Source organism: Portunus trituberculatus, chromosome 14 (genome assembly GCF_017591435.1).
Source record: "Portunus trituberculatus isolate SZX2019 chromosome 14, ASM1759143v1, whole genome shotgun sequence".
Taxonomy (NCBI): domain Eukaryota; kingdom Metazoa; phylum Arthropoda; class Malacostraca; order Decapoda; family Portunidae; genus Portunus; species Portunus trituberculatus.
This window is the reverse complement of record NC_059268.1, coordinates 14,267,073-14,294,100: the sequence shown is the minus strand read 5'-3', so window position 1 is coordinate 14,294,100 and position 27,028 is coordinate 14,267,073. Positions and strand designations below refer to the sequence as shown.

The 27,028-nt window shown below is 39.8% G+C and overlaps 2 protein-coding genes across 3 annotated transcripts; both read left to right on the top strand.

Annotated features, from left to right (window-relative positions):
* Nucleotides 1–112: 112 nt before the first annotated feature.
* On the top strand, nt 113–22,697 carry LOC123503640 (xanthine dehydrogenase/oxidase-like). 2 transcript variants are annotated; one of them, XM_045253572.1, is made up of 28 exons: nt 113–312; nt 4,779–4,836; nt 5,746–5,842; nt 6,430–6,665; nt 6,970–7,092; nt 7,411–7,550; nt 8,394–8,535; nt 8,672–8,839; nt 11,000–11,076; nt 11,303–11,396; nt 11,592–11,704; nt 11,962–12,132; nt 13,594–13,721; nt 14,176–14,320; nt 14,808–15,045; nt 15,243–15,412; nt 15,548–15,900; nt 16,018–16,233; nt 16,448–16,598; nt 17,075–17,220; nt 17,608–17,785; nt 17,952–18,080; nt 18,448–18,575; nt 18,821–18,938; nt 19,184–19,358; nt 19,675–19,754; nt 20,557–20,724; nt 21,338–22,697. In XM_045253572.1, exons 1-28 carry the CDS (start codon nt 256–258, stop codon nt 21,386–21,388), a joined length of 4,050 nt encoding a protein of 1,349 aa, XP_045109507.1. In that variant the 5' UTR covers nt 113–255; the 3' UTR covers nt 21,389–22,697. The 2 variants fall into 2 exon arrangements, with proteins under 2 accessions (XP_045109507.1, XP_045109509.1); XM_045253574.1 differs by lacking the exons at nt 4,779–4,836; nt 5,746–5,842 and having other exon boundaries at nt 180–312.
* Nucleotides 22,698–25,469: 2,772 nt separating this feature from the next.
* LOC123503627 lies at nt 25,470–26,709 on the top strand. The gene is made up of 4 exons (XM_045253549.1): nt 25,470–25,600; nt 25,693–25,758; nt 25,883–26,019; nt 26,212–26,709. The coding sequence occupies exons 1-4, from the start codon at nt 25,580–25,582 to the stop codon at nt 26,441–26,443; spliced, it is 456 nt and encodes a 151-aa protein (XP_045109484.1). The 5' UTR covers nt 25,470–25,579; the 3' UTR covers nt 26,444–26,709.
* The last annotated feature ends 319 nt before the right edge of the window (nt 26,710–27,028 follow it).

The window sequence follows — 27,028 nt, the reverse complement described above, 5'->3', positions numbered from 1 at the left end:
CCAGAAAACGTTTTCAATGAACATATTCGTCGCCGCTAGATGGTAGCATTGCCGCTGTTCTCTAAACTAAACCGCGCTGTATTTCCTATTTATTTATTCCTTGGCACCACAGTGGTCCAAGCTGACCTTTGAAGCCTTCTGGTAGACTGGTACTAATCTCCCAGTGTCTGAGTGAGTGTGGTAGCGCTTACTCAGGTAGCGTTGAGTGGCTATCAAAGCATCACGGTGAACACAAGCCAAAGCTTTGTAGCAGCTATGTCGCATGACGCCCGGTGTAGTAACACCTTGGTGTTTTTTGTCAATGGAGCGAAGGTAAGAATGGCAATAGAGAATAACCATAATTTGTCCCTTAATGTACTACAACACGCTATGTAGTAGGAATGTATTTTCAAAGTTATGAATATTATCCTCCTTCCATGGAAACTTATTATACTGTAAGTATAATAACATCATGAAATTTAAAGTATGCCCAAATCCAGTGCATTTAGAATTATAATTTACATAATGTAAGTTAGTGGGGTTCATCATCAAGACGTGAAGCTTTCCATGACAACGAGTGAATGATACTGGTTGTACGTACCATTTCTTGGGAAGCAAAGGGAGTTCTAGAGGGAAGTGAACACACTGTGGTTCTATTAATATCAATTACTGGAACATTGGCCCGCAGCATTGACTCGCAATGGACGTTCACACACACACACACACACACACACACAAACACGCCCGGTAGCTTAGTGGTTAGAGCGCTGGCTTCACAAGCCAGAGGACCGGGATTCGATTCCCCGGCCGGGTGGAGATATTTGGGTGCGTCTCCTTTCACGTGTAGCTCCTATTCACCTAGCAGTGAGTAGGTACGGGATGTAAATCGAGGAGTAGTGACCTTGTTGTCCCGGTGTGTGGTGTGTGCCTGGTCTCAGGCCTATCCGAAGATCGGAAATAATGAGCTCTGAGCTCGTTCCGTAGGGTAACGTCTGGCTATCTCGTCAGAGACTGCAGCAGATCAAACAGTGAAACATTGTGTGGACCCCACCATAAAAAGAAACATAAGGAAATTGGAGACTACAAAAAATGACTATAAGAATGGTTCCAGAAGTTTAAAGGGATGGCATATGAGGAGAGACTAAAAGCTATGGATATACCAACCCTGGAACAGAGAAGAGAGAGGGGATCTGATACAAGTTTATAAATTGATTAACGGAATGGATCAAGTGGATAATGAGAAACTAATCCTGAGAGAAGAAAATGACATTAGAAGCACAAGATCGCATAGTAAGAAACTGAGGAAGGGAAGATGTCTGAGAGATGTTAAAAAATTTAGTTTCCCGCTAAGATGTGTTGAGACTTGGAACAGTTTGAGTGAGGAAGTGGTGTCAGCAACGAGTGTGCATAGTTTTAAAGAAAAAATTGGATATGTGTAGATATGGAGACGGGGCCACACGTGCATAAAGCCCAGGCCCTGTAAAACTATAACTAGGTAAAACTAGGTAAATACACATGTTGTAGGACGTAATTGATACTTATTAAACGTCACCTCAGCATTTTTGTTCTGATTTGACATCGTATGGCAGGATCATTAAATCTTCATGGCTATCAACACTGACCAGCGGTTCGTGTTGTATCTTAACCTTATGTTATCTATTGGTATGTTATCTGCTTTGATATAGAGTAGTTTCTCAAGGAAAAGTTGTTTTCTAGGGAACATTTCTCTTGAAGGTTCCGAGAGTTGAGTAGATTTACAGTAGGAGTCGTTCAAACAAACTTGTTGGTTCATGTGGATCGTCTTGGTTTTTAATTGATCGTACTGCTATTGTCTGACGAAGCAAATTAGGCCGCTGTTTACGTGGCTCATATAAATTGTTATTCTAAGTGATGGTATCATACACCGAGTTTCAGTCAGGTTTTAGAAGCTATCTTATTACCATTACCATTATTATTGCTATTATTATTATTATTATTATTATTATTATTATTATTATTATTATTATAATAATAATATTATCATTGTTATTATCATTATTATTATCAATGTTATTATTATCATTATTATGATCCTTATTATTATTATTATTGTTATTCTTACAATCATTATTATTGTTGTTGTTATTATTATTATTATCATTATTATTATTATTATTATTATTATTATTATTGTTGTTGTTGTTGTTGTTGTTGTTGTTGTTATTGTTATAATCTCAATTATTTATTTTTAAACGAAAATCACACGGAATTTTCATAAAGTAAGAAAATATTTTAGAATCTGAAAACCAATAAAAAAAAAAAACACCTCTGGCCAATGTAAAAAAAAAAGACTAACTGGCCGGCTAGGGAGGGGTCAGGGTGTGAGGTTCAAACAGGAATCATCCCCCCCTGTAATGCGACACACGTTTTTTTTTTTTTTTTTTTTAAAGAAGCAACGCTGCACCTGCACCGTGACCCGAACCCGCTAGTCATGCTGTAATGAGGGCTTTTAAGGGCATTATCACTGTTCCAAATACATTACTCACCAGTCTCTCTCTCTCTCTCTCTCTCTCTCTCTCTCTCTCTCTCTCTCTCTCTCCTTGCATGGACACATATACAGACATAGTATCTTATATGAAACCCTGTTGGCCTTGAATATATACTGGTGCTGTTGTACTGTTCCCAGTGGATAGTGGCTTGAGGCTGTATCTTTCCTTGCTGCGTCACAGACAGGAACCCACCCGAGTAGTGGCTGGTGCGGTAGCAACCACTTTGGTACCCACTAGTAAATAAATAAATCATTGTTGACGTGTGTGTGTGTGTGTTTCGGTAATGGTTGGTTATCAAATCATATTTTTATATCGTCTCTCCAACGTGGCTGTGTCGTTATGTCTATAGGGATTTTTATTTTCTTATTTTGCTGTATTTTCATTTTCTCTTATATGTTTCTGTACTGCCAGTTCATTTATTACCCATGGGCGTGGGGAAGATGCAGGCTGAGTCATCCATCTCGAAGCAATACGTTAAGAATTTACAAAAAGAGGTCTGGGCAGATAACTCTCAAAAGTAAGTTTCATCGAGAGAACGAAGATAACTGGGAAAATTGACCACGCAAGGGATCAAGTCAAGGTCTCTGAAACTGAAAGTGGATCTAACGTACTACTTTGTCTGCGGCGCACTTTCGGAATACTTATAACAATTAAAATGCTGTGTGTACATGTAGTATTTGCTACTTTTTTGTTGAAACCTAAAGTTGACTATCACTGCCTGCATATACATATAATAGTTATGAATATTTCTAAAGCAGTCCTAACAGACGGATAGTTGCCAGAGGTCGATGATGCTGCGCTCTCCATCCCCAGCAAGTGACAATATAGCCCGTATACAGAAGCACCTTGCTCTCCCGCTGTGAATCTTTTCAAAGCCCACCAAGATGATGATTAACTGTTTGCCCTTTTGATAATGTAGAAATCTTATGTTATTTCCCTAGAAACATTAAAGAAACACTATCTGTTAACAGCCCATGTCACTTCAAGTAAAGCCTTTTAAATGTCGAAGCGGGATAGTGTTTCAGAATAAGGTCTTATGTGGGGGAGCTCCCATGAGAGATTCTTTTTAGACTTATTCGTCCCTGCCGCTCTTTTCTTTCCACGGCCTGGTCATTTACAGCCCCTACCGAACTGATAAAATCTCTCTCTCTCTCTCTCTCTCTCTCTCTCTCTCTCTCTCTCTCTCTCTCTCTCTCTCTCTCTCTCTCTCTCTCTCTCTCTCTCTCTCCTGTGTAATACTGACAAAGCGAAGGCTTCCATAAAATTTCTTGCCACGAAAAAAGAGGCAGCCACTGTCTACTGAAAAGCCGTCCGTTCAGGCAGCGTTGGTGAATCAATTGGCTTTTCTCGACATAAAGGTAGTGATGGAGATATGTCAATAAAATGTATATCTTCTAGGGTAGGAGGAGGTACAATGGGTAAGATCTGAAAGCAAAATTAAACATTGTAAAATCAGAGTAAGTGTAGAGGCGCTCTGCCAAAGTATCAAGGTCATACATTATTGATTGTCTTGTTTTACTCTCGGATTGGGTACACCGTGTCTATTACGATATCAGGCTCTTAGAATTTCCCTTCGCCCATGGTACAATAACGAGAGTTATTGTACCATGCCTTCGCCAATGTTAGGCGAGATGGAAGTTCTTAAGACGACACGGCGAACTTGTGCATCCGTAATTCATATTAATATGTTACAAGATCATGTGGAGCATGTAAATACCTCGTCACAATGCAGCTAACATTGCCAAAGAGATCATATGGAGCGTGTAATTACCTCGTCACAGTGTAGCTAATATTGTCAAAGACTCAAAGCTACCTTATGCATGGCAGGATTTGAATGATGGTGAGCTCTCCCAAACTCGGCAACACGCATGCGAATATCCCAAGTGTATTGGAAGTTGTTTTATCTGCGCAGTATGAAGACCGATGAATTTATGAGACTTGTACAAAATTTCTAAATCTTTTCAGTAATATTTGCTAGTATTCCTTACGTTTGTTCATTATATAACTCTTTATTTATCATACTGATTTCCTAGTTATGTTTTACTGAGATTATTGTGATAAATAGTTACCAGAACCTATACATACTGCATTTAGTATGAGCGCATGTTCACTCGTGCAAGGCTTCTGCTGTTGCTGAGGAGAGCTTGGCAAGAACCATGGTGTGATTGTACCTTGAAAACCATCGAGTCATGATGTACTATAGAGAAGGTAGAGAATAACATATACTACTTTTACCGAACTAACTGCTGTGCCTCTTGTGTGTTGTTGCAGGTGGAGGATGCGGATGTTGACCCTGAGTGTTCCCTGCTGGTCTACCTTCGAACTAAATGTATCCTTGCGATCGAAATAGCGTGGCGCTCCATCCTTTCTCACACTTATTTACTAAACTAACTGCTATAGTTCATATTTCTTGTCAAACTTATAAATTTATCTATTTATCAGTTTATTAATGTACTCAATGTTTGTCTCAAGAGGTTTGAGTAAACTTTACTTGGAAAGTTATATCATTGCAATAGGGAAATCGGTGTGGAAGTCTCAGATGAAGTTGTTACCAATGTACTTACTCAACATATCTTAATGTTCTCTTTCTCCCTGGTTGTGTCTAGAGATGTTTCGTCAGTAAGAGTTATATGGCAGAGATGTGGAAACACCAAGTCACTGGAGTTTCAGTATAATTATTTACAAGATAGTCACACGGAGGCACATCTGCCTGCCGGACAAGCCACACAAACAGCGCAGCCTAAAAACACCTCTCTGCTGGCTACAAAAGTTGACATCAGCAAACAACAAGTACATCAGATAACAAAAGAAAGGCAATACTTAAAATAATGATGATGTTTCATAGATAATGAAGAATGTATCTATAGTCTTTTCTGCTGATGTATCTCTAGATGTGAATATCTCCAGTATCTCCAGATGTGAATATTAGGTAAACTTACTTAACATCCATATTCAACTGATCTTAGCACGCACAGACCAGTGAGAGAGGAGGAGAAAAGGAGGAAAATCGAATACATTAATAATAATAATGATAATAATAATAGTTAATAACAACAACAACGACAACTTATACTTCTATTTTGCGTGCTGTGCAAGTCAATACACGTCAGGCATTACGAGAAGTTTGTCTTTATTTATTTCTTATCAGCAATATACTTGTGTGTTTATATGCTTGTGTGTATGAGAGGTGTGAACTATTCAAGGAGACGATAAAGTTTGTTCCTTGACTGTGGTGAAGTACGGTTGTGTGGCACGAAACTTGGATGTGGCGAGGGCGGCTGCGGGGCCTGCACGGTGATGCTATCCAAGTATAACCGTGATGAAGATAAAGTAAAGTGAGTGCATTTTTACAAGTAAATAGTGATATATTTATCTCTAGGTGTTGCCCTGGGTGCATGTCTCTTATAACCCTACCCGTTCTCATTCTTTCATTTCAATGGATGGCTTCGTTTTAAGCGTCTTTTCAATGGATGACTTCGTTTTAAGCTTAACAGAATAATGTGGTGTAAGTTAAGATGATATTTAAAAGAACAAAAACCACTGACAAGAAGATGAATGATCGAGAAGACCTTTGGATGCTTACTGTTTTTTTTAAGGAAAATCGAGTAAGTCTTCTTAAATAACTAGTTATATATCGTCTTCAGCAGTCAGGAGTTTATCTTTGGAGTGTCAGTGACGCAATATTCACTTGTTTGAGTAACTTTAGACAGTATAAGATGCTTATATAAGACAGCTGACACCGGAAGGTTTCAGCTACTTTTAATTCACTTTATTTGCTGTCCATTATATATTTCATAATATTCTAAACTTATCACAATTCATTCATAGCACTCAGAGGATTAAGGTTGACTTGACTTGCAGTTCTGTACAGTAAATCACTTTTAGATTAATTAAAAACTGTTACTCTTGTGTTTCTATTCAGGCATTACTCTGTGAACGCATGCCTTACCCCTGTGGCTTCCCTGCACGGCATGGCGGTCACCACGGTGGAGGGCATCGGCTCAACCAAGACGGGCCTTCACGCTGTGCAGGAGCGTCTGGCCAAGGCCCATGGCTCGCAGTGTGGTTTCTGCACACCTGGCATCGTCATGTCCATGTATACCCTGCTAAGGAACAACCCGCACCCCACCATGGCCCAGCTCGACGAGTATTTCACGGGTATAGTAGCTCTCTCTCTCTCTCTCTCTCTCTCTCTCTCTCTCTCTCTCTCTCTCTCTCTCTCTCTCTCTCTCTCTCTCTCTTTACATCCGCTCTATTGCTACAATGAAAGACTGCTGTTTTTGTTGCAATGTAGTTAAAATACAACACTGATGTTCTACAAGGCACTATTTTGAAACGAATTGGCCTTGTTGTTTTGTTGTCCTGACATGTTTCCTTTCCTCAAAAAAAAAAAAAAAAAAAATAGTAGACCTTATTGAAAGCGTTACACTCTGAAGGGCAAAGGACGGCGATGTTTTTACAGGGAACTTATGTCGGTGCACGGGTTACCGGCCAATCCTGGACGGCTATCGCTCACTAACTACCTCTGCTGGTCCTACTACATGCGGCAAGGCGAACTGCTGCATGCTCAATGGCGGCGGCTGTGGTGAGTATCTGGAGGTGAGGGAATGAAAAATTATGAACGTGCTTTTTTTCATTTATGTCTTTTGTTTTTGTTTTCATTATTTTTCTTTATTTGTTTGCTATTGTGGTGGTGAAGAAGTTCTTTTGTTGACTATGAGCGAAATTTCCAAAAGAACAGCAAAGTATTTCCTTCATTAATTCTAATTATACTTTTTTGTGATAGTACTTATATATATGTTTATCTGCATGGCTTATATTTATTTGCATGATTACCCGAAAGAAAATATTTGTATGTTGTTTACTTAGCTTTGATTGTTTTCTTGTTGACTGCATGAAACAGGAAACATGAACGGACAAGTGAACGGAGGAACGGAGGAACTTGACGGTGAACTAGATCAACCTGGCCACCATCTGTACCAAACAAATGGAATGCGGCCTTACGATCCCAGCCAGGAGATCATCTTCCCACCTGAGCTTAAGGTACGTGAATATGGGTAGCGACGTTATTAACCCCTGGGTATGATTAAACGATTTCATTTATATTAGGAAAGGTTTATGGAAGTCAGAAGATTGATAGCAAAAATCTTCACTATTTTAATCCCCACATAAGCTTCTGAAGTTGTATAAAATCACTAGATAGTTAGCAGAATCAATATAAAAACGCTTCATAGCACTGGAAAGGTTAATTATACACACACACGTCACAAGCTTTTTTTTTTTTTTTTTTTTTTTTTTTTTTTCCATACCTTGGTTATATTCGTGTGAATGCTCACTTCTAACTTTCCTTTTTCTTGATCATTGTGTTCATACCCCAGAACAGGCCCTCCATTCACTCTTCGCATGCTGAATTTATTCCTTATCTCCCTCTTGTCTTTCTTTGCTTCTCCACACACACACACACACACACACACACACACACACACACACACACACACACACACACACACACACCGCATAGTGTAGTGGTTAGCAAACTCGACTCCCGGGTTCGAGTCCCGGGAGGCGCCGTGTTCACCTAGCAGTACGGTATGGGATGTAACTCGAGGTGAATTACACACACACACACACACACACACACACACACACACACACGTCCAAACCGAAGATCGGTCTATGAGCTCTGAGGTCGCTCCGTAATGGGGAGGGCTGGCTGGGCACACACACAATCATAACAACGACGAAATACACGTATGAAAGTAGAACTGAATATAGTTAGCTTATAAGTAATTATTAGTGTAATAATTACACAGAAGGCGTCGTGCATGGCTCTGTCTTGTAGGAAGCTATGCAGAATCATTCAAGTGTTGTGGATATGTTCATCAGGTTCGAAATGATCTAGAGCGGGAGAGCCTTGAGTTCAAAGGTCCTCGCGTTGTGTTCCACCGCCCAGCGACCCTCGAGCAGCTCCTCCATCTGAAAGACCTTCATCCTACCGCCAAGATCATTGGTGGCAATACTGAAGTTGGTGAGTATGAAGGGTTTTTGCTGCTGTTTGGAAATTTATTTTTAACCGTTGATGTGATTTTCGTTGTACCTTGTTGCATGTGTACATTTCCTTGTTCATTATCAAATTACTGAACGAGTGATTCGCTGGTTTGCAGGAGTGGAGGTGCAGTATAAAAATCAGCTATATCCGGTGCTGATCAACCCAATCAATGTGGCGGAACTCACCAGCATTGAAGAAACCTCCACGGCGATGGTGTTTGGAGCAGCTGTCACTCTTACGGCTTTGGAGGAGGCGCTCAGGGATCAGGTTACCTTGAAACACGGTTAGTAGTGATGTGACTCAAATATATTATTGCTTGAGGAAAAAAAATATTCTTCTTGTCACACTGTGATTGTCATGAATATGAATATGCATAATTAGATGTCCTCTCCTGCCCTGCTTTCCTAATCTTCTTTTATTTACGTATTCTATTCAGATTTATTTATTTATCTTCATTTATTTGTCTATTTATTCATTTATTTATATATTTGTTTATTTATCTATTCATTTACTTTTAGGTTTGCCCTGCAATGAACACACTTGAAATGGAATTTTAATGGAATGAAAATTTAATATTTCATTAGCTTTTTAAACGTTGAATTTGTAGTTTACTCATCCTTGTGGTATGATAGTTTCGTAATGACTTACTGAGTTACACCTCACCACTGCGTCGCCGTGTGTGTGTGTGTGTGTGTGTGTGTGTGTGTGTGTGTGTGTGTGTGTGTGTGTGTGTGTATTGACTGTACGTACAAACTGAATGCATTATTAGGAACAAAAACGAACTTTAAGAACAATTACGTGGAGTTTGATGGTATGCTGGAAACAACTACTAGATTCCTAACTTGTTCCTATCTTAATATTCTTAACATCTCGCATTGCCTCTTCCTTTAGTCTTTTGACAGAACACAGAAGTAGATGGGCCATGTACGTACAAAGTGACATTATTATTATTATTATTATTATTATTATTATTATTATTATTATTATTATTATTAATATTATTATTCCTTCAGGTTTCGCTCTCTCTGGCGATGATTTGTCCAGGAGCACTTTTGATATCCATCGTACATAAATATTCCGATTTTAGTCTCGGAAACGCTAAGATGGTAACTTTTAACAGTACATCGTTCTTATATGATGACAACTCCTCGTCAGGCGCACCGTTTTTGGCTTACTTTACTTATGCTCACTATCTTCAGCGGCTAATCATTTAATGCTGAAATATATCATAACTATAAGTAGGAAAAAATCTTGTCAGTACGGTGGTATGATTAGAATGTAAATAATCTCACTTCTTGAAAACGCAGTCATTTATAGCAACATTTTATAGCCGCTGGGGAAAGATTCTTCAGCTATTGCCTGGCTATTACTGTTGTTGCTGTTGTTGTTGTTGTTGTTGTTGTTGTTGTTGTTGTTGTTGTTGCTGGTAGCAGTAGTAGTAGTAGTAGCAGTAGTAATAGTAGCAGTGGTGGTAGTAGTAGTAGTAGTAGCAGCAGTAGTAGCAGTAGTAGCAGTAGTAGTAGAAGTAGTAGTAGTAGTAGTAGTAGTAGTAGTAGTAGTAGTTGTTGTTGTTGTTGTAGTATAATGGCGGCAGCAGCAGCAGCAGCAGCAGCAACAACAACAACAGCATCAGAAGTAAATACCTTATAGCGAACCTGTTCATGTAGTAATTAATAGTCTGTAGAAAAACAAGAGAACATAATATGTTTTCTATTAATTTATCTTTTTGATATAATTTAATCTTCTAACCGTAGCGAGTCTCACGTTCTTTTGAAGCATGCTCTCAGGCGTCTTTTGTGGTCTTTAACCTGGTGTGTGCGTTTGAAGATGTTTAATGCCGCCATTATATTGTAAAGTTACAAATTTATTTAATGAGTGCACCAAGTGAAGTCCAGCATCGTTAGATCCACGACACCACCTTCAACCCTCGTTTTGTATCTCAATACTATATGAATATTTATTTTCTTTACTTAAATCTTGGTTTTCTAAATGCCCCCCCCCCCGTTCTCTCTCTCTCTCTCTCTCTCTCTCTCTCTCTCTCTCTCTCTCTCTCTCTCTCTCTCTCTCTCTCTCTCTCTCTCTCTCTCTCTCTCTCTCTCTCTCTCTCTCTCTCTCTCTCTCTCGTCTTTATCAACTGAGCTTCCTACAGGATCTATTAGATAGACACTTTGGATGCCTGAGTAAAAGCTTTCTAATATAAATTACGTAGGTTAATACCAGTGATACATGTTTACACGCATCTATCCACCCAGCTACTTGATAATAATTTGCAGCCACCTCTCACACCTCTGTTTAGTTTTATGTTCTTCCAGCGACGTGTTAATGAACTATCCTTTATAAGTAGTTTTTCTCCATCTTTTGTCTGCGTGCTCGTTATTTGTTTACTTATTACATGTTATGGTTGGTCTAACTATGGTTTTCTTTTATTTTCTTCCAAAAACAGAAAGCAGGACTCGAGTCTTTGCTGCCATCATTGAAATGCTTCGCTGGTTCGCCGGGAAGCAGATCAGGAACGCAGCAGTAAGAACTTCTCTCAATTTCTTTCTCTTTTCTTCTTTCTTGCATCGTTAAGATGTTACAACGTGCTGATGTCACGATATCAGTAGTATTTTTCTTTTTTGAAAGTATGTGAAGTCATGACAGGCACACGAGGCATAAATTTCTTGTTATTCTTCCTTAACGTGATGATGAATATTCAGTATTATCAAGAGTAAGTTTGTTAATATCTTATACGTGGCTTCTGCAGGCTATTGGTGGCAACGTCATGACTGCCTCGCCAATCAGTGATCTCAACCCTCTTTTGATGGCAGCTGGCGCCATTCTAACGCTGCGCTCCAAAAGTCAGTATGCTGTGTTGTTTTTGTCAAGGTTGTCAATTGCTATAAATCATCGACTTGCATCACTATAGCTTCACATGTTATTTCTCAAACATTGTCATTCTGAATTATTTTGCGTAAAATGAATGATGCGAATAATGTGGAGGCTTTATGTTGGAAGGGCAGGGCCGACCATCAGGATGTATGCACTTCCTACAGATGGAGGGGAGCGTCAGGTGACTTTGGACCACACCTTCTTCACGGGCTACAGGAGGACGATCGTTCTACCACAGGAAGTACTGATAAACATTAACATTCCCTTCACCCAGCAGGTAATTACTTAGACACACACACACACACACACACACACACACACACACACACACACACACACACACACACACACACACACACACACACACAACACGTCTGTACTTATCATTACGATTATCCAGTCCCAATTTACATCTTCCAGACTCTCTGTTAATGAATGTGTTCCAAATACTAATACTTTACTTTCTGATTGCGGTGTGAAATTAAGTTTTTCATTAGTATTCTATCCCTCCACCATGCTCCCTGTCTCCTTTAGAACGAGTACTTCTTCGGCTACAAACAAGCACGGAGGCGGGAGGACGACATCGCTATTGTGAACGCTGGCTGCAAGGTTGTGTTTCGCCCAGATTCCATCGAGGTTCTCAAGCTTGATCTGGCCTTCGGCGGGATGGCTCCTACCACCGTTATGGCACTTGGCACCATGAAGGTATTAGATGCTCTTGTTCATGTAACACACACACACACACACACACACACACACACACACACACACACACACACACACACACACACACACACACACACACACACACACACACACACTCTCTCTCTCTCTCTCTCTCTCTCTCTCTCTCTCTCTCTCTCTCTCTCTCTCTCTCTCTCTCTCTCTCTCTCTCTCTCTCTCTCTCTCTCTCTCTCTCTCTCTCTCTCTCTCTCTCTCTCTCTCTCTCTCTCTCTCTCTCTCTCTCTCTCTCTCTCTCTCTCTCTCTCTCTCTCTCTCTCTCTCTCTCTCTTTATATATATATATATATATATATATATATATATATATATATATATCTCTCTCTCTCTCTCTCTCTCTCTCTCTCTCTCTCTCTCTCTCTCTCTCTCTCTCTCTCTCTCTCTCTCTCTCTCTCTCTCTCTCTCTCTCTCTCTCTCTCTCTCTCTCTCTCTCTCTCTCTCTCTCTCTCTCTCTCTCTCTCTCTCTCTCTCTCTCTCTCTCTCTCTCTCTCTCTCTCTCTCTCTCTCTCTCTCTCTCTCTCTCTCTCTCTCTCTCTCTCTCTCTCTCTCTCTCTCTCTCTCTCTCTCGTACTGTACTACATGTTTTATTAACGAATGAAAAGGGATCGTGAAGGAAAGAATGGGGCAAGGGATATCAACGAGTGGTTGTGACTTTAGGGTTACTGTAAGACATTGTTCTGTCAGTCTGGCTGCCCCCATGTCGAAGGAGATGACGGGAATTACCCTCATATATGGATGATATGGTGATGAGATCCGAACAACGTATGTTTCGCCATGTGCTGCTTCTATGGACCTTTTAATAACAGGCCAAGTAATCCTCTTTAGAGTTTATGAATATTCTGTGTTTTTTTTTATTTGTTTGTTATATTTACTCTTTATTTAGTTATTTTCATTTATTTATTTTTCACGCAAGAGTGGAAGCTGGCCAAGGGCAACAAAACTTATTATGACAGTTATGAATGTCAACCTCTTGAATGATACATTGCATGACTGATCTCTTGTGTTTCCACGGAAATATTTATAGTTTTTTTTTTTTTTTTTTTAGGAAATTATTGGTTTTGTTAACTATGAGTATACGAGCATTGCATATGTTCCATTAAGCACGATTTTATTTATTTTCTTTTTATAATCCACTGTATCTAGTAATGCTATGAGAGGAAATGGTAGTGTGGAAAATTCCGTCAAAGTATTAAACTAGTAACCTCTGACTAACTCCCATTATCAGAGAAAATATATTGCTATTGGTCTTAAATTATAAAATAAGTGCCTGAATTGTCTGGTAATTACTTGTTTTCACGTGATGCCTCCATGGACAGTATTGACCTTGGCATCTCTTCGACGACTGTTGTGGTTTGGGAGCTTCATGAAATCCTCTTATCAACAAAAAAGAAAAGAAAATAATGTGTGTGGCGATCTGACTCTCCAGGAGCTGGTTGGCCGCAAGTGGGATGCATCTCTGTTGGAGGATGGTACGTCACAGCTGGCATGTGATCTACCGCTTGCCTTCTCCGCGCCAGGAGGCATGGTGGAGTATCGCAGGGCTCTCACCCTCAGGTATTTATGTGCACAGTCATTTATGGCATGCTGACCGACTTTAAACATATTCTCTCTCTCTCTCTCTCTCTCTCTCTCTCTCTCTCTCTCTCTCTCTCTCTCTCTCTCTCTCTCTCTCTCTCTCTCTCTCTCTCTCTCTCTCTCTCTCTCTCTCTCTCTCTCTCTCTCTCTCTCTCTCTCTCTCTCTCTCTCTCTCTCTCTCAGTATACAATGGTGTTGATTTACCTACTTCGCCTCGTAGTGTAGGCCATCTGTGATATTTTCACGCGCTTGCCCGGGTGAGTTTCTGCTTCATTTCACTCGTCAGTGTGATAATATGTGTCCACGAATAGAAAGAGATCAACGGCATTGATTCCCTTGTATTATTTTATTGCACTGATTTGCACAAAATGTCAGAAAGTATTAGTATCTATGAATTTTTGTCTATAATAATAGATTCTTATAAATGTTGCAGCTTTTTCTTCAAATTTTACCTGAGCGTGCGAGGACAACTGAGTCAAAGTCTACCGCAGCTGGTGGCGCCTCTCACGCAGGACGAGCAGCTCGTCGTGACTCCCCACCAGTACACGGAGCCTGCTAGCAGCCAGGTCTTCCAAAGGGCAAGTCTCACTTTGCCTTTTTGTTTTCATTATGATAGTGTCTTTCAGACTAAAGTGAGCGTTTTATGCCTGTATGGAGAAACACAAGAAGTGTTGGAGTTAAAGAGAGCGGCCTTGGTAGAACTCCTTAAGTGGTATAAGGGTTATAACAAAAGAGACGTAAGCAATATTCTTAGAATCGATATCCAGGATAGAACAAAAAATAATGGGTTCTAACTTGAAAAATTTAGATGTAAGAAAAAGATGGGACGGATGAATCCTAATTCTTTATAAGGTTCTCAAATAGAGTGGCTGATGAATGGAACGAACTCAGTAACCAGGTTGTTAGTACTAAGTCGACAGAGATCTTTTAAAAGAAGATTGGACAGATGTATGGATGGGAAGTCTAAGTGGAAATAGGTAGGTATGTTTCTACAGGGACTGTCATGTGTAAGACTGATGGACTCTAGCAGCATCCCTTATTTTCTTATGTTCTTATGTTCTACAGGTGAGCCCCGAGCAAAGTAAGACAGACCCAATCGGGCGGCCCATAGTGCACACATCGGCCTTCAAACAGGTCACTGGAGAGGCTGTCTACGTTGACGACATACCGCCCTTCGCCAACGAGCTCTACGCTGCATTTGTTATTTCGTCACACGCTAACGCAAAAATTCTTGGTATAGATGAATCTGAAGCCCTTAAGATAGAAGGAGTGGAGAGATTCATCTGTGCTCGCGATCTCTCAGGTGAGTTATGATGTGTGTGTGTGTGTGTGTGTGTGTGTGTGTGTGTGTGTGTGTGTGTGTGTGTGTGTGTGTGTGTTTGCGCGCCGCATTGGTGCACTAAATGTAATATGTGTATCTTGAGAGAAAGGTTACTGTGCTTACCAGTGCACTTGTCACCTCATCAATGGTGTATTTCTCGTTTTCTTGTGACACTACAGAGGAGCGGAATCAACGAAATGATCATGAGGTGTTTGCATCGAAGATGGTGGACTGCATAGGACAAATAGTAGGGATAGTGGTGGCAAAGGATCAGCCCACTGCTCAGAGGGCAGCCAGGCTCGTCAGAATAGACTATGAGGATGTGGACACTCCCATTATCACGATCCAAGTGAGTAGCGTGTCACCCATCTAGATGCCCTTGTGGAAAACTACTACCATACCACATACCAAGCTCAAAATTACCATGAATTTACACCTGTCTTTTCCGACACAGACTTGGCACAATGTTTTTGTTCTGTTCCAGGATGCCATCGAAAAGAAATCATGGTGGAATAAGTGGACCATGAAGACGGGCGATGCAGAGGCCGCCCTTAAGGTCGCGGTAAACACACTTGAAGGGGAGACTCACATTAGTGGCCAAGAACATTTCTACATGGAAACTAATGCCCACATCGCCATACCCAAGGGTGAGGATGGAGAAATGGAAATTATTTCAACTACTCAGAACCCCAGTGACACCCAGGTAATGGTGGCTAAGGCGCTGGGCGTGGCGTACAACAAAGTGGTGTGTCGCATCAAGAGGCTTGGCGGTGGATTTGGCGGGAAAGAAACACGTTCAGCCGACGTCTCTGTTCCTCTCTGCGTCGCTGCAAGTATGTAAGTAAAGTACTTGCACACAGTACATAGTATGATGGCCTTAGTATAATGGTTATCGAGAGAGAGAGAGAGAGAGAGAGAGAGAGAATTATAAAATGAACCATCTTTCCCTCACAGCATAGGTCGTCCCATACGTATGATGCTGGACCGTCACGAGGACATGGTGATCACCGGCGGCCGCCATCCCTTCCTGTGCCGCTGGCGTGTTGGCTTCACGGACCAAGGAGTCATCACGGCAGCCGACCTACATTTTTACGCTAACTGTGGCAATACCATAGACCTGTCCATTGGTGTGGTGCATCGCTCCCTCTACAGCACCAGCAACGCGTACAAGTTAGTGTTATACCAGATCCTGCTTCTTTAGATCATTCTCCTTCCATTCACCCAGACCACTATGAAGTATAATTATTGCCGGTCTTCATGATCTTGGATAGAACGGAATTACTATTCTTACTATTGTATGTTTACAACTAACTTTGATTGTTCTTTTTTTCTTTCGTGTGTGTGTGTGTGTGTGTGTGTGTGTGTGTGTGTGTGTGTGAGACAGCTGGCCGAATCTGAGTACAACTGGGTACGCCTGCAAGACCAACCTTCCTTCGAATACGGCGTTCCGCGGTTTTGGGGCACCGCAAGGCATGTTCTGCAGCGAGGACATAATGGAACACGTGGCGCAATACCTCCATCTGGACCCTAGAGTGGTGAGTGTTTCTGCCATTGGAAACTCTGCTCTCTTAACACGACGATTTTCCAGAACCACAGAAATTATTAGCCTGGATCTGAAGAGTGTTTTTCCTCTTCATAATGTTGTTGATTATATTAATGTCACTAAAACCACACACAAAAAGAAATCTTTAATTCCTTCAGTGCTATGACATGTTTTCACATTCATGTGCTTACTATTTAGTGATTGATTTTATACAACTTCAGAAATTTATGCGGTGATTGAAATGATAAAGATTCTGGCCATTAATCTTCTGATCTCCATAAACCCTTCATAATGTAAATAAAATCATCTAATCATACCCAAATTCACTGTAAAAATGCGTTCCAGTTCTGAAGGGGTTAAAAATCGCTTCACTTCAAATGGAGCCTTCAGAAAGCAAGTGGAGATGCGGTCAGAAGTGTTTCAGAATATGGTCTTTGGTACGATGATGTCTCCACTTCACCCCAACAGGTGCGAGAGAGAAACTTCTACAAGACAGGAGACACTACCCACTTCGGCCAGGTGATTGAGAGGTGCACATTGAGCCGATGCTGGAAGGACGTTCTTGACCAGTCTGATTACAGCACCCTTCGCGCCAACGTACAGAAATTCAACAGGTGAAATAGAAATAAGATTAGACTGTAGAAAAATAAGCCGTGCCAAAAAAACTCGCTCTACAGAAATAAACGTTTCCAACTCACGCCCGCTCTTAAAGAAGACTAAGAAACAAAGGTCCGTATTCTTAGACGCTTTAGGCTTTCATAAAGACTAATATTAGAAGCCGCAGAGTCGGATTCCAATTATTTTTTTTCTTTTCTTCGTTTTCCATGTTAAGCTATTTCTGTAATCATCAAAATACCCTTGAAGATCCTGATAAATGACACTGAATTACATGTCAACGAGGTTAGACACAAAAAGTGCGAAGGCAGTCCATTATTGTGAGAAAAAACAACATTGCCCGAACGCTGACACACGCTGATGGCGGAATGTGTTTGTCGTTGCAGTGAACACACGTACAGAAAGAGAGGAGTATCAGTAGTCCCTGTCATGTTCTCCATTGCCTTCACACTGCCGTGGCTCAACCAGGCCGGGGCACTGGTACTGGTCTATAGGGACGGCTCTGTCCTCCTCTCCCACGGCGGCACCGAGATGGGTCAAGGCCTCCACACCAAGATGATACAGGTATGCACTGGTTATTTCAAGCGTTATAGTAAATTTGCAGACATACACACCACACTGTAGCGAACAATGTTCTTTGGTGGATAAAATTATGTATTTCATGACGAGAGAGAGAGAGAGAGAGAGAGAGAGTCACACGTACTAAAGTGATTGGGTGGATCTGATACAGGTAGCCTCTAGAACCCTTGACATCCCCACTGAACTCATCCACATCTCCGAGACGGCGACGGACAAGGTGCCCAACACTAGCCCAACTGCAGCGTCGGTCTCCTCAGATATCAATGGCATGGCGGTGCTGGTGAGTGTTTGCCTTGTGGAGTGATGTAGGCAGTATGAATAGTTCTTACATAGTTCTAGGCTAGTAAAAGTTTTCAAAAATATTAATGTACATTTAAGGCAAAGGTAAATACCAAAATTAAAAGAGGATTGTATACGTGTGAAGAGGGTATTTAGTAAGCTAATGTGAATATGGGCCGGAGTTGCGTTCATTGCACTTCATATGAATAAACAGGCTCACACGTTGATGATTTACAACCTTAGCAATCTTTAGTGAATTCAAGATGAGCTATTTCAGTGAGGCAAGTGGTGATGAAACCAAGAATGCAATATACCACTAACTATCTCGGATCATTTATTGAAACTGCCATTGTTTTGTTTTGTTTTAGGAAGCCTGCGAAAAGATCAAGGAGAGGCTGAAGCCTGTCATCGCCAAAGATCCCAAAGCTGGCTGGAAGTCCTGGGTGGAAGAGGCTTACCTGCAGAGTATCTCACTCTCTGCCACGGGCTATTACTGGTAAGTGTTGTCTTGGTGACAGATTTATGACGTCGAGATGGAAAGGGAGAGAATATTATCTTGAGCTTTATATCTTGAGTTAAACATTCTAATAAAGACTGCACTTATGTCACTATGGAAATATTACTAGAATCAGTGGAAGTTTCTAGTAGTCTCTGCCTCGAGTCACTTTCCTCAAATTTTAGTATCACTCAAGACATTTTACTGGATTGATTTAGTAGCATCTCCCTCATTGTGTTCCTCAGCACGCCGGGTATTAAGGCGTACAATTTTGAGACCCACGAGTCAGCCAAGTTCAACTACTTCTCTTATGGAGCAGCCGTGAGTGAGGTAGAGGTAGACTGCCTGACGGGAGACCATTCGGTAGGTGGCATGGAGTCTGTCACCACAGTACTGTATGTATCCATGATGATACTTTGCAGTGATATAAACCCCAATTCATGTGTTTATTCTTATTCTGATATTGATTCTGCTCTTTAAACGTAAAACAAATGAAGAAGAATGAATAGATAACTGAAACAATGGATGGTTTCTACAAAAATAAGTTAGGATTACTCCTCAAATAAGATAAGTAGTATCAGTGACTTCTTATTGTTATCCAAATGTAGGTGCTGCAGACTGACATTGTGATGGACGTGGGTGACTCCCTCAACCCGGCCATCGATGTGGGTCAGGTGGAGGGCGCCTTCATGCAGGGCTTAGGTCTCTTCACCTTGGAGGAACTACGCTACTCTCCTTCCGGCGTCCTCCTCACGCGTGGCCCTGGAGCTTACAAGATCCCAGGTGAGTTTTCCTTTTTTATTTGTTTATTTATTTATATATTCACTTATTTATTGTTGTAAATGTGTCACAGGCCAAGGGCAACATAATGTATATTTGAAAAGGCCCACTCACGTTCCAGTCCCCAAGGAAGAAGAACCAAAAAAATTGTTGTAAGAGACTCAGCATAACTTTTGAAGTGATATTTAATGACAAATATTGGATCGTTTAATGTAGAACAATAATTGTTTTTTTTTTTTTCTCTTTATCATCTCTCAAATGGAGTAACTGCTCTCCATGGAAATGTTATGAAACCCTTTTATCTTTTCTTTTTGTGCAGGTTTCCAGAGTATCCCTCAAAAACTGAGCGTGTCTCTCCTCCGCGACGCTCCCAATCCACGGGCCGTCTTCTCCTCCAAGGTAATGCGAGACCCTGCCCCGTGTTGGTGTTCAGACGAATGGTAGCGGTAATATACTTCACCTGGAAAAATTTTATCTTTCTTAAGGCGGGTTTACACGTGTTAATATGCGGCTGGAAATGCTAGCCGCTAGAAGTATCGACAGAGCCCTGCTAACCGCGCGCGTCGAACACGTTCACACATAACCGATGTATGGGAAGTATCGGTTGGATGGCCTACATTTCTTATAAGAAAAGTGGTGATCATAACAAAGGGCCATGTACAAATGCGATCGAATTAAATCATCACAAGTATTCAGTCCTCACCTCCAATAACACCCTGTAGAGAAGGAAACAGTAATCGGAGAGTGGTAGGGATCTCATCGAATTTTACAGTATGTAAGGTGTTTTTTGCTGTACTACTCATTTTTCGGGTCCCAGACTCAGCTTCAAAACCTTATGTGGGGATTAAAACAGTGAAAACTCTGACCATTCATCTTCTGACCTCCATAGACCTTTCCTAATGTCAATAAAATCTAATCACACCTAATACTCAAGGTAGAAATTAATCTCAGTAGTGAAAGGGTTAAATATTTTTGGCTTTTATTCAGATTGTTAAGTATTATTTTGACTTCTGTTCAGATTGTTTCCAAAAAATCATAAGTATGATATAAACTCGTAGAGAGAGAGAGAGAGAGAGAGAGAGAGATAATAAAAGTAAACTAGTGTACAGCAAACTAACGTCTCTGGTCCTAATATTTGTGGTGCGTGTGAAGTGAAGGGGCAACGAAGCACTTCATCAACTAATGCGGAGTTATGTTGCAGGCTGTAGGGGAGCCGCCACTCTTCTTGGCTGCTTCGGTTTTCTTCGCAATCAGGAACGCCGTGGAAGCTGCAAGGAAGGATCATGGTCTTGAAAACATCTTCCGTTTCGACTCTCCAGCCACTGCTGAACACATTAGAATGGCGTGTCAAGACTTCCTCACAGAGAAGGTGAGTGTAGTGGGTAATGACAAGAGTTAAGGCAGGTCAAACTCCACGTGGGCTTGGTACTGATATGGTATCAGAAATTGAATTTCTCGTTAGTGTTCTGCCAGAGGCTCGAAGCCTCGGGAACACATCTCGGCCAGTTTTTTCCGCCGTCAGATTATATATATATATATATATATATATATATATATATATATATATATATATATATATATATATATATATGTGTGTGTGTGTGTGTGTGTGTGTGTGTGTGTGTGTGTGTGTGTGTGTGTGTGTGTGTGTGTGTGTGTGTGTGTGTGTGTGTGTGTGTGTGTGTGTGTGTGTGTGTGTGTGTGTGTGTGTGTGTGTGTGTGTGTGTGTGTGTGTGTGTGTGTGTGTGTGTGTGTGTGTTTGTGTGTGTGTGTGTGTGTGTGTGTGTATATATATATATATATATATATATATATATATATATATATATATATATATATATATATATATATATATATATATATTTTTTTTTTTTTTTTTTATGATTTTATTTATTTTATTGTGTGTATATTTGTCCCTCATTTCTTTTTATAGTAAACGTGGTTGTTGTTGATGGTGATGACGACCTAACTTGTGTTTGCAGATTGAGCCTGCTGTTTCGAAAGGTGAGAAGCCCTGGTCGGTGACTGTGTAGCTGCTAACTCGGGCGAACATGCTTACCTCGCCCAGGGAATGGAAACAATACGTTCTTACTTAATTAGATGAAAATGTTCAATAAATTCGTCACCCTAACTTCAATTGTAGGTAAATTGATGGAGTCAGTAATAGCGAGGAACATTAGGAAGCATCTACAGAAACACTACTTGGTTAATCAGTGACAGCATGGGTTTACGAAAAGAAAGTCTTGCCTTACAAACTTGTTGAGTTTTCATAGCAAAGTTTACTAGATAGTCATGACATTCTATACCTGGATTTTAGTAAAGAGTTTGAAAAGGTATCACATTAGATGCTGCTGAGAAAGTTTAGGGCGCATGGGATAGAGGGAAAAGTTTTAGGCTGGATAAGGTCGTGACTAGCCGATATGTAACAGAGTTGTTATAAACGATTCTAATTCCACAGGGATCAGAGTTTTAGGGCATGGTTATTTTTAGTATATAATATTAATGACTTAGATAGTGGAATTAGTAGTGATATTAGTGAATTTGTGGATGACACGAAGATTGGCAGATTAATTAGGTACATTAATTAGGGTGAATTCATTCGGATGCCATCATCTTGCAGGCAAATGTGGATAGGTTGAACGCAACTGCAGTTAATCAATAATAAATTCAAAGTACTTAGCGTAGGTAGAGGAAATCCACACGATAATGTAAACAATAAACAACGAAGCCGTAGTAGGTTCAGGATAAGGAAAAGATGGGAGTTATGGTTAGCTTCGATCTTGGCTTAAGAAAGCAATACATAGAGGTTAAAAATAAGGCAAATAGAGTACTAGGATTGATTTTTAGGAGAATCAAAATCAAAAGACCTGAAGTAATATTCTAGTTATATTTGGCGTAGGTCAGACCTCATCTAAATTATGAATGTACATCTCTGGCCCCCATATTATAGGAATGATATAGGCCTAGTAGAATTAGTGCAAAGAAGAATGACTAAAAGGATACAGTAATAGCTAACAAAGTGCACGTTGCCTCTGGCTTGGTGATGCGAGGTGTAATACTTGAATGACTAACACAACTTGAGTTTTAAGATTCTATAGTGCCATATAGTTTTAAGGTAATGTAATACACAAGCAAAAGTGGCAATGAAGAAATGTATTCATACAATCATTTAGCTGGCATTCATATTGTCTTCGGGTGCATTTGTTTCTGTTTCACCATTGATAGCGTTGTTATTGTTATTGGTGGTGGCGGTGGTGGCGGTGGTACTCGTATAAATAATAATGATAATAATAATAATGATGATAATTATGATAGTAAAAATGATGATGATAATAATAATAATAATGATAATAAAAATAATAATAATGATAATTATAACAGTAATAATGATGATAATAATAATAATAATGATAATAATAATGATAATAAAAATAATAATAATGATAATTATAACAGTAATAATGATAATAATAATAATGATAGTAATAATAATAATGATAATTATGATAGTAATAATGTTAATAATAATTTTTTTTATCCTTCTTTTGTTGTTATCATTATTATTATCATTATTATCATTAGTAGTATTATCATCATTATTATTGGTATCTTTTAGTTTTACATTCTTTCCTGAAGCAAGTTTTCTCAAAATATTTCACTGCATTACATTACTGACAGCTCTAAGACATTTTTGCAGCACCGAGATCAGACATTATGTAGCATCTCACCTCTTGCTAAGTAGATCCTTTTCGTAAAGGGTGGAATGGATTAGAGATGACATCTAGCAAATGGCTATCACATTTTACAATAACGACGGAAGCTTTACAGTCGTGTTCAAAAGTCGAGTGAGCTTCTGCTCCTCTTTATTTTGTGCTTTACGTTTCTCCTTAATCTTAAGATATGTTAAGGATCCATAAATTGTTAGATTCTGCAAGGAGACTATCAGCAGATCAGAGAACTTCGAATTAAGGAAAAAATTACGAATTCAGTGGAGGTTAATTGGTAAAATAACTCAACCTTTAACCAAACAGCTGAGTTCACTGCTGGCTGTCATTCAGTCACTGAGAGAAGCAGGGAACAATTTTGTTATGTAGCGACATATTGGGACTGAATTTACAAGAAATAAAACAGCTAGACTTAGAACTTACAATTGGTTTTGTTGTTTGTTCAACAACTTGTCCAGCACGGTTTATTAGTAGAAGCTTTGAAAGGATGACCTTACTGTTAAACTAAGAGCACTCCACGCTACCTAAATAAACTTTACATTATATTTAGCTATATAGTGTTCATAGTATGTGTATACCTTTATATATATATATATATATATATATATATATATATATATATATATATATATATATATATATATATATATATATATATATATATATGTATGTATATATATATGACATGACTGAGTCAGTCCAATAAAATCCTTTGATCGCACATTAAATAGATTGTTTTCTTCACCTGACAGTCAGTCCAAAAAATACTGTCTTTTCCTGTTTTGGAACACATAATTGCAACAGTCTACATATCTGTTTTCTATCCAGCTATTTACGTATCTATCAAACTGTGTCTACTTGATCTGCTTGTCTGTGTTTCGACCTACACATGATGTTACGTGAACTGCGGCACTGACCATGAGAGATAAATCTTCACCATCTCGCAGGGACGTTGGCTGTTTGCATTGTCGCCACGTCCTCAAAACTCTACAGCGGTCGTCGCGGCACATTCCACTCGGTCAACCGTCACTTCACTCGTTCCCGAAGCTGCCGTCTCCTCGATCCTCACGTACTTCGCACATGTTACCTATACTTAAGATCCTGAGTTGCGTCTGAAGCACGTTTATGTTTGTTCCTTTCGTTCCACAGTCACGTATTTGTATGCAGTGTACTTGCGTACCTTTCCTTCCCAAGGTGCGTATTCAAGAAACACTTTGATCTATCACCAATGTTTTCAAAGCTCATGGTTCTCAGCATTGACTCGCTTTTTTTCATGAAGAAATCTTGTTAATCTGTGACTACAACAATAAAAACTAAAGCTTTTTAAGAGCAATAAAGATGCAGAGCTTAATTGTTTCTAAATATGGTTATAGGAATCCTCGAAAAAAACAACAATCAGTATTTTATACACTGGATTATACTTTTCAAAGGGTATAGCGATAATGAGAAGGATTCGTTTTTTTTTTTTTCCCACCGATTGATTGATGACTGAGCAGGGTTAAAACGCGTTCTCTCTCTCTCTCTCTCTCTCTCTCTCTCTCTCTCTCTCTCAAAATTTTGCCGCAGAAGTTGTATTAGGCAACGGCACGAAATTCGACCAAGCCACACCGTTTCTGAGAGAACTTGGCTGGTTGAAAGTACATCAGAAATACGAGTAGGAGCTAAGCATCATTACCTACAATATAATCCATGGCAATATCCCTCATTATTTATTCAACTTGCCGAGAGTGAGTGATGTCTGCATTGTCCCCACTAGACAGCAGCATAATATGTATGAGCCGAAGACTAACACCTGTACCGGGGCGAGGTCCTTACTGGTTACTGGACCAAAATTCTGGAACAGCCTGCCTGCCTCTATAAGGAATGCACCGTCCATACGAACGTTTAAAAAACTGTTGTTCCCCTATCTTTTTAACAAATAATTCAGTGCATAAGTCAGTACACGTCTTTCTTACATGTATTATGTATTTTATAGGATGAGAGTCTGAATTTTTTGTCTTTTATCAATTAGCTTGGTTATAATTTTAACGCTTTTTATCTGTCGTCTCTTTTATAGTTTGACACTCGTTTACCTGTTGTCTTAGTCATATTTTTATTCACACTGACTCATCTGTAACTTTTCACTTTTATCTATTGTTTTACTTATAATTTTAATCAGAGCAATAACGTACACCTGCAGCAGGATATGGTGTTAATCTAATGTAAAGATATATATTTGAGTGGATTTGACTCAACTAAATGTCATAGTTTGTAAAATGATACCAAAGAATAACCATTGTATAATGCAATAAAAATCTGATTCTGATTCTCTCTCTCTCTCTCTCTCTCTCTCTCTCTCTCTCTCTCTCTCTCTCTCTCTCTCTCTGAGTCGAAGTCTCAATTGAATTACGAAACGTTCGAACAGACAAGTTTCGTCAGAGGTCAGCGTTGTCAATACCTCACAATCACTCTGCATTCCATAAGGAAAGGAAATCGAGGTAGAGGAAATCGTGAGGGAAAATGAAGTACTCGTACATAATCGTAAGTAATCTCATTTGCGGTCGTTGTTTGTGGTATGTTGATTTCATGTAAATTACAAGGTTTTCCCTTTACTATATAATACATATTTACAGATCATGGTGTCACTTGTTTGGACGGTGCGTGCTAAACCCAGTCTCGATTATGACCATCATTTCCAGGTTGGTGTAATGGTGGCAGTAAAGCCCGTGCGGCTTGGTGAGCATATTCATAGAATGTGTTAAACATGATGAGATATACATTGTAACTGATATGTGTAACGTGAATCTTGCATTTCTTATGGAGGAGGCTAAGGGACTGCTGAATGAGTTGCCGGGGGCAGAGCTGGAGGAGTTTTTCAAGCTTTTCGTCAAAGAGGAGATGATGGACTACCTACAAACGGTGCCACCCTCTCTGTCACGATCTGCTGATTTCCTAATGAGGCAAGTGTAGCTGCATGGTGGTGAGTGGTCCATGTCGGTGTCATTTCATTACTGAGAGTGGAAAGTGGCTACGTAAACGAAATAAATGGTTATTATACTCGGGGCCTTGAACGGAAATTGTGCTGGATTACACTAGCTTCCTAAAACCTAAAATGGTAAGAATGAAAGCTGTATAAATAACCCTTCTTTCAGCATCCCGTGTGTGCACTGCATGAAAAATTACCTGCGCTGCAAGAATGTTTGCAATCAGTTGGTTCTGGAGTCGAACGTTTTCTTCTTTGACCAGTTCGCCTGCTTATCAGTGTGTTGGCAGAGAGTGGTTTCGTGCTGTGTCGCCTCTTCACGCAGCACAGTGCAGCTCCTCAATGAAAATGAGCAGGGTGTAGATAACAATGGTACTAGTACGCCTGAGGTACACACGTAAAAGCATCTTGATTTACGTTGTTAAAATATCTTATGTTCATGAGGATCAAGCACTGTCACCAAGTTTTTTAATTATTTCGTTATATCATAAATGTGTATAGTAATGATACTCGTTCTGTTTGTCATATTTATTTGCTTATAAATAAATACTTTTAAAATTTTTTTATCTTATATCTATGTGGCTTTCATAACAAGCTAAAATCCTGACCGTTAATCTTTAGTGTAGTCTTCAGTGTACAAAAAATGAATAAACAAAAATTAACTGCCTACCGTAAGTGTAAATGATATCCTATCCTGACATTGCGCACCCAGTATGCATAGCGAATGATAACAAAAACACTGTTGGGAATGTAAACTGATTTTTTTTTTTTTTTTTTTTTTTTTTTTTTTTAGGCACACTTGAAGAGTGTATGGGAAGGCTTCCGCCCATTACTGGCGCAGGCAATTTTATTTACAGTGGTACCCATATTAGGGCCCATATCACCCCCGAAGCTCATCTTGGGTGTAACCACCCAGAACCTGGGTAGCATGGTGACATGTAGGTAACTTTAAACCACTCGACAAAGTAAAAGTTTAAGGCTGTACG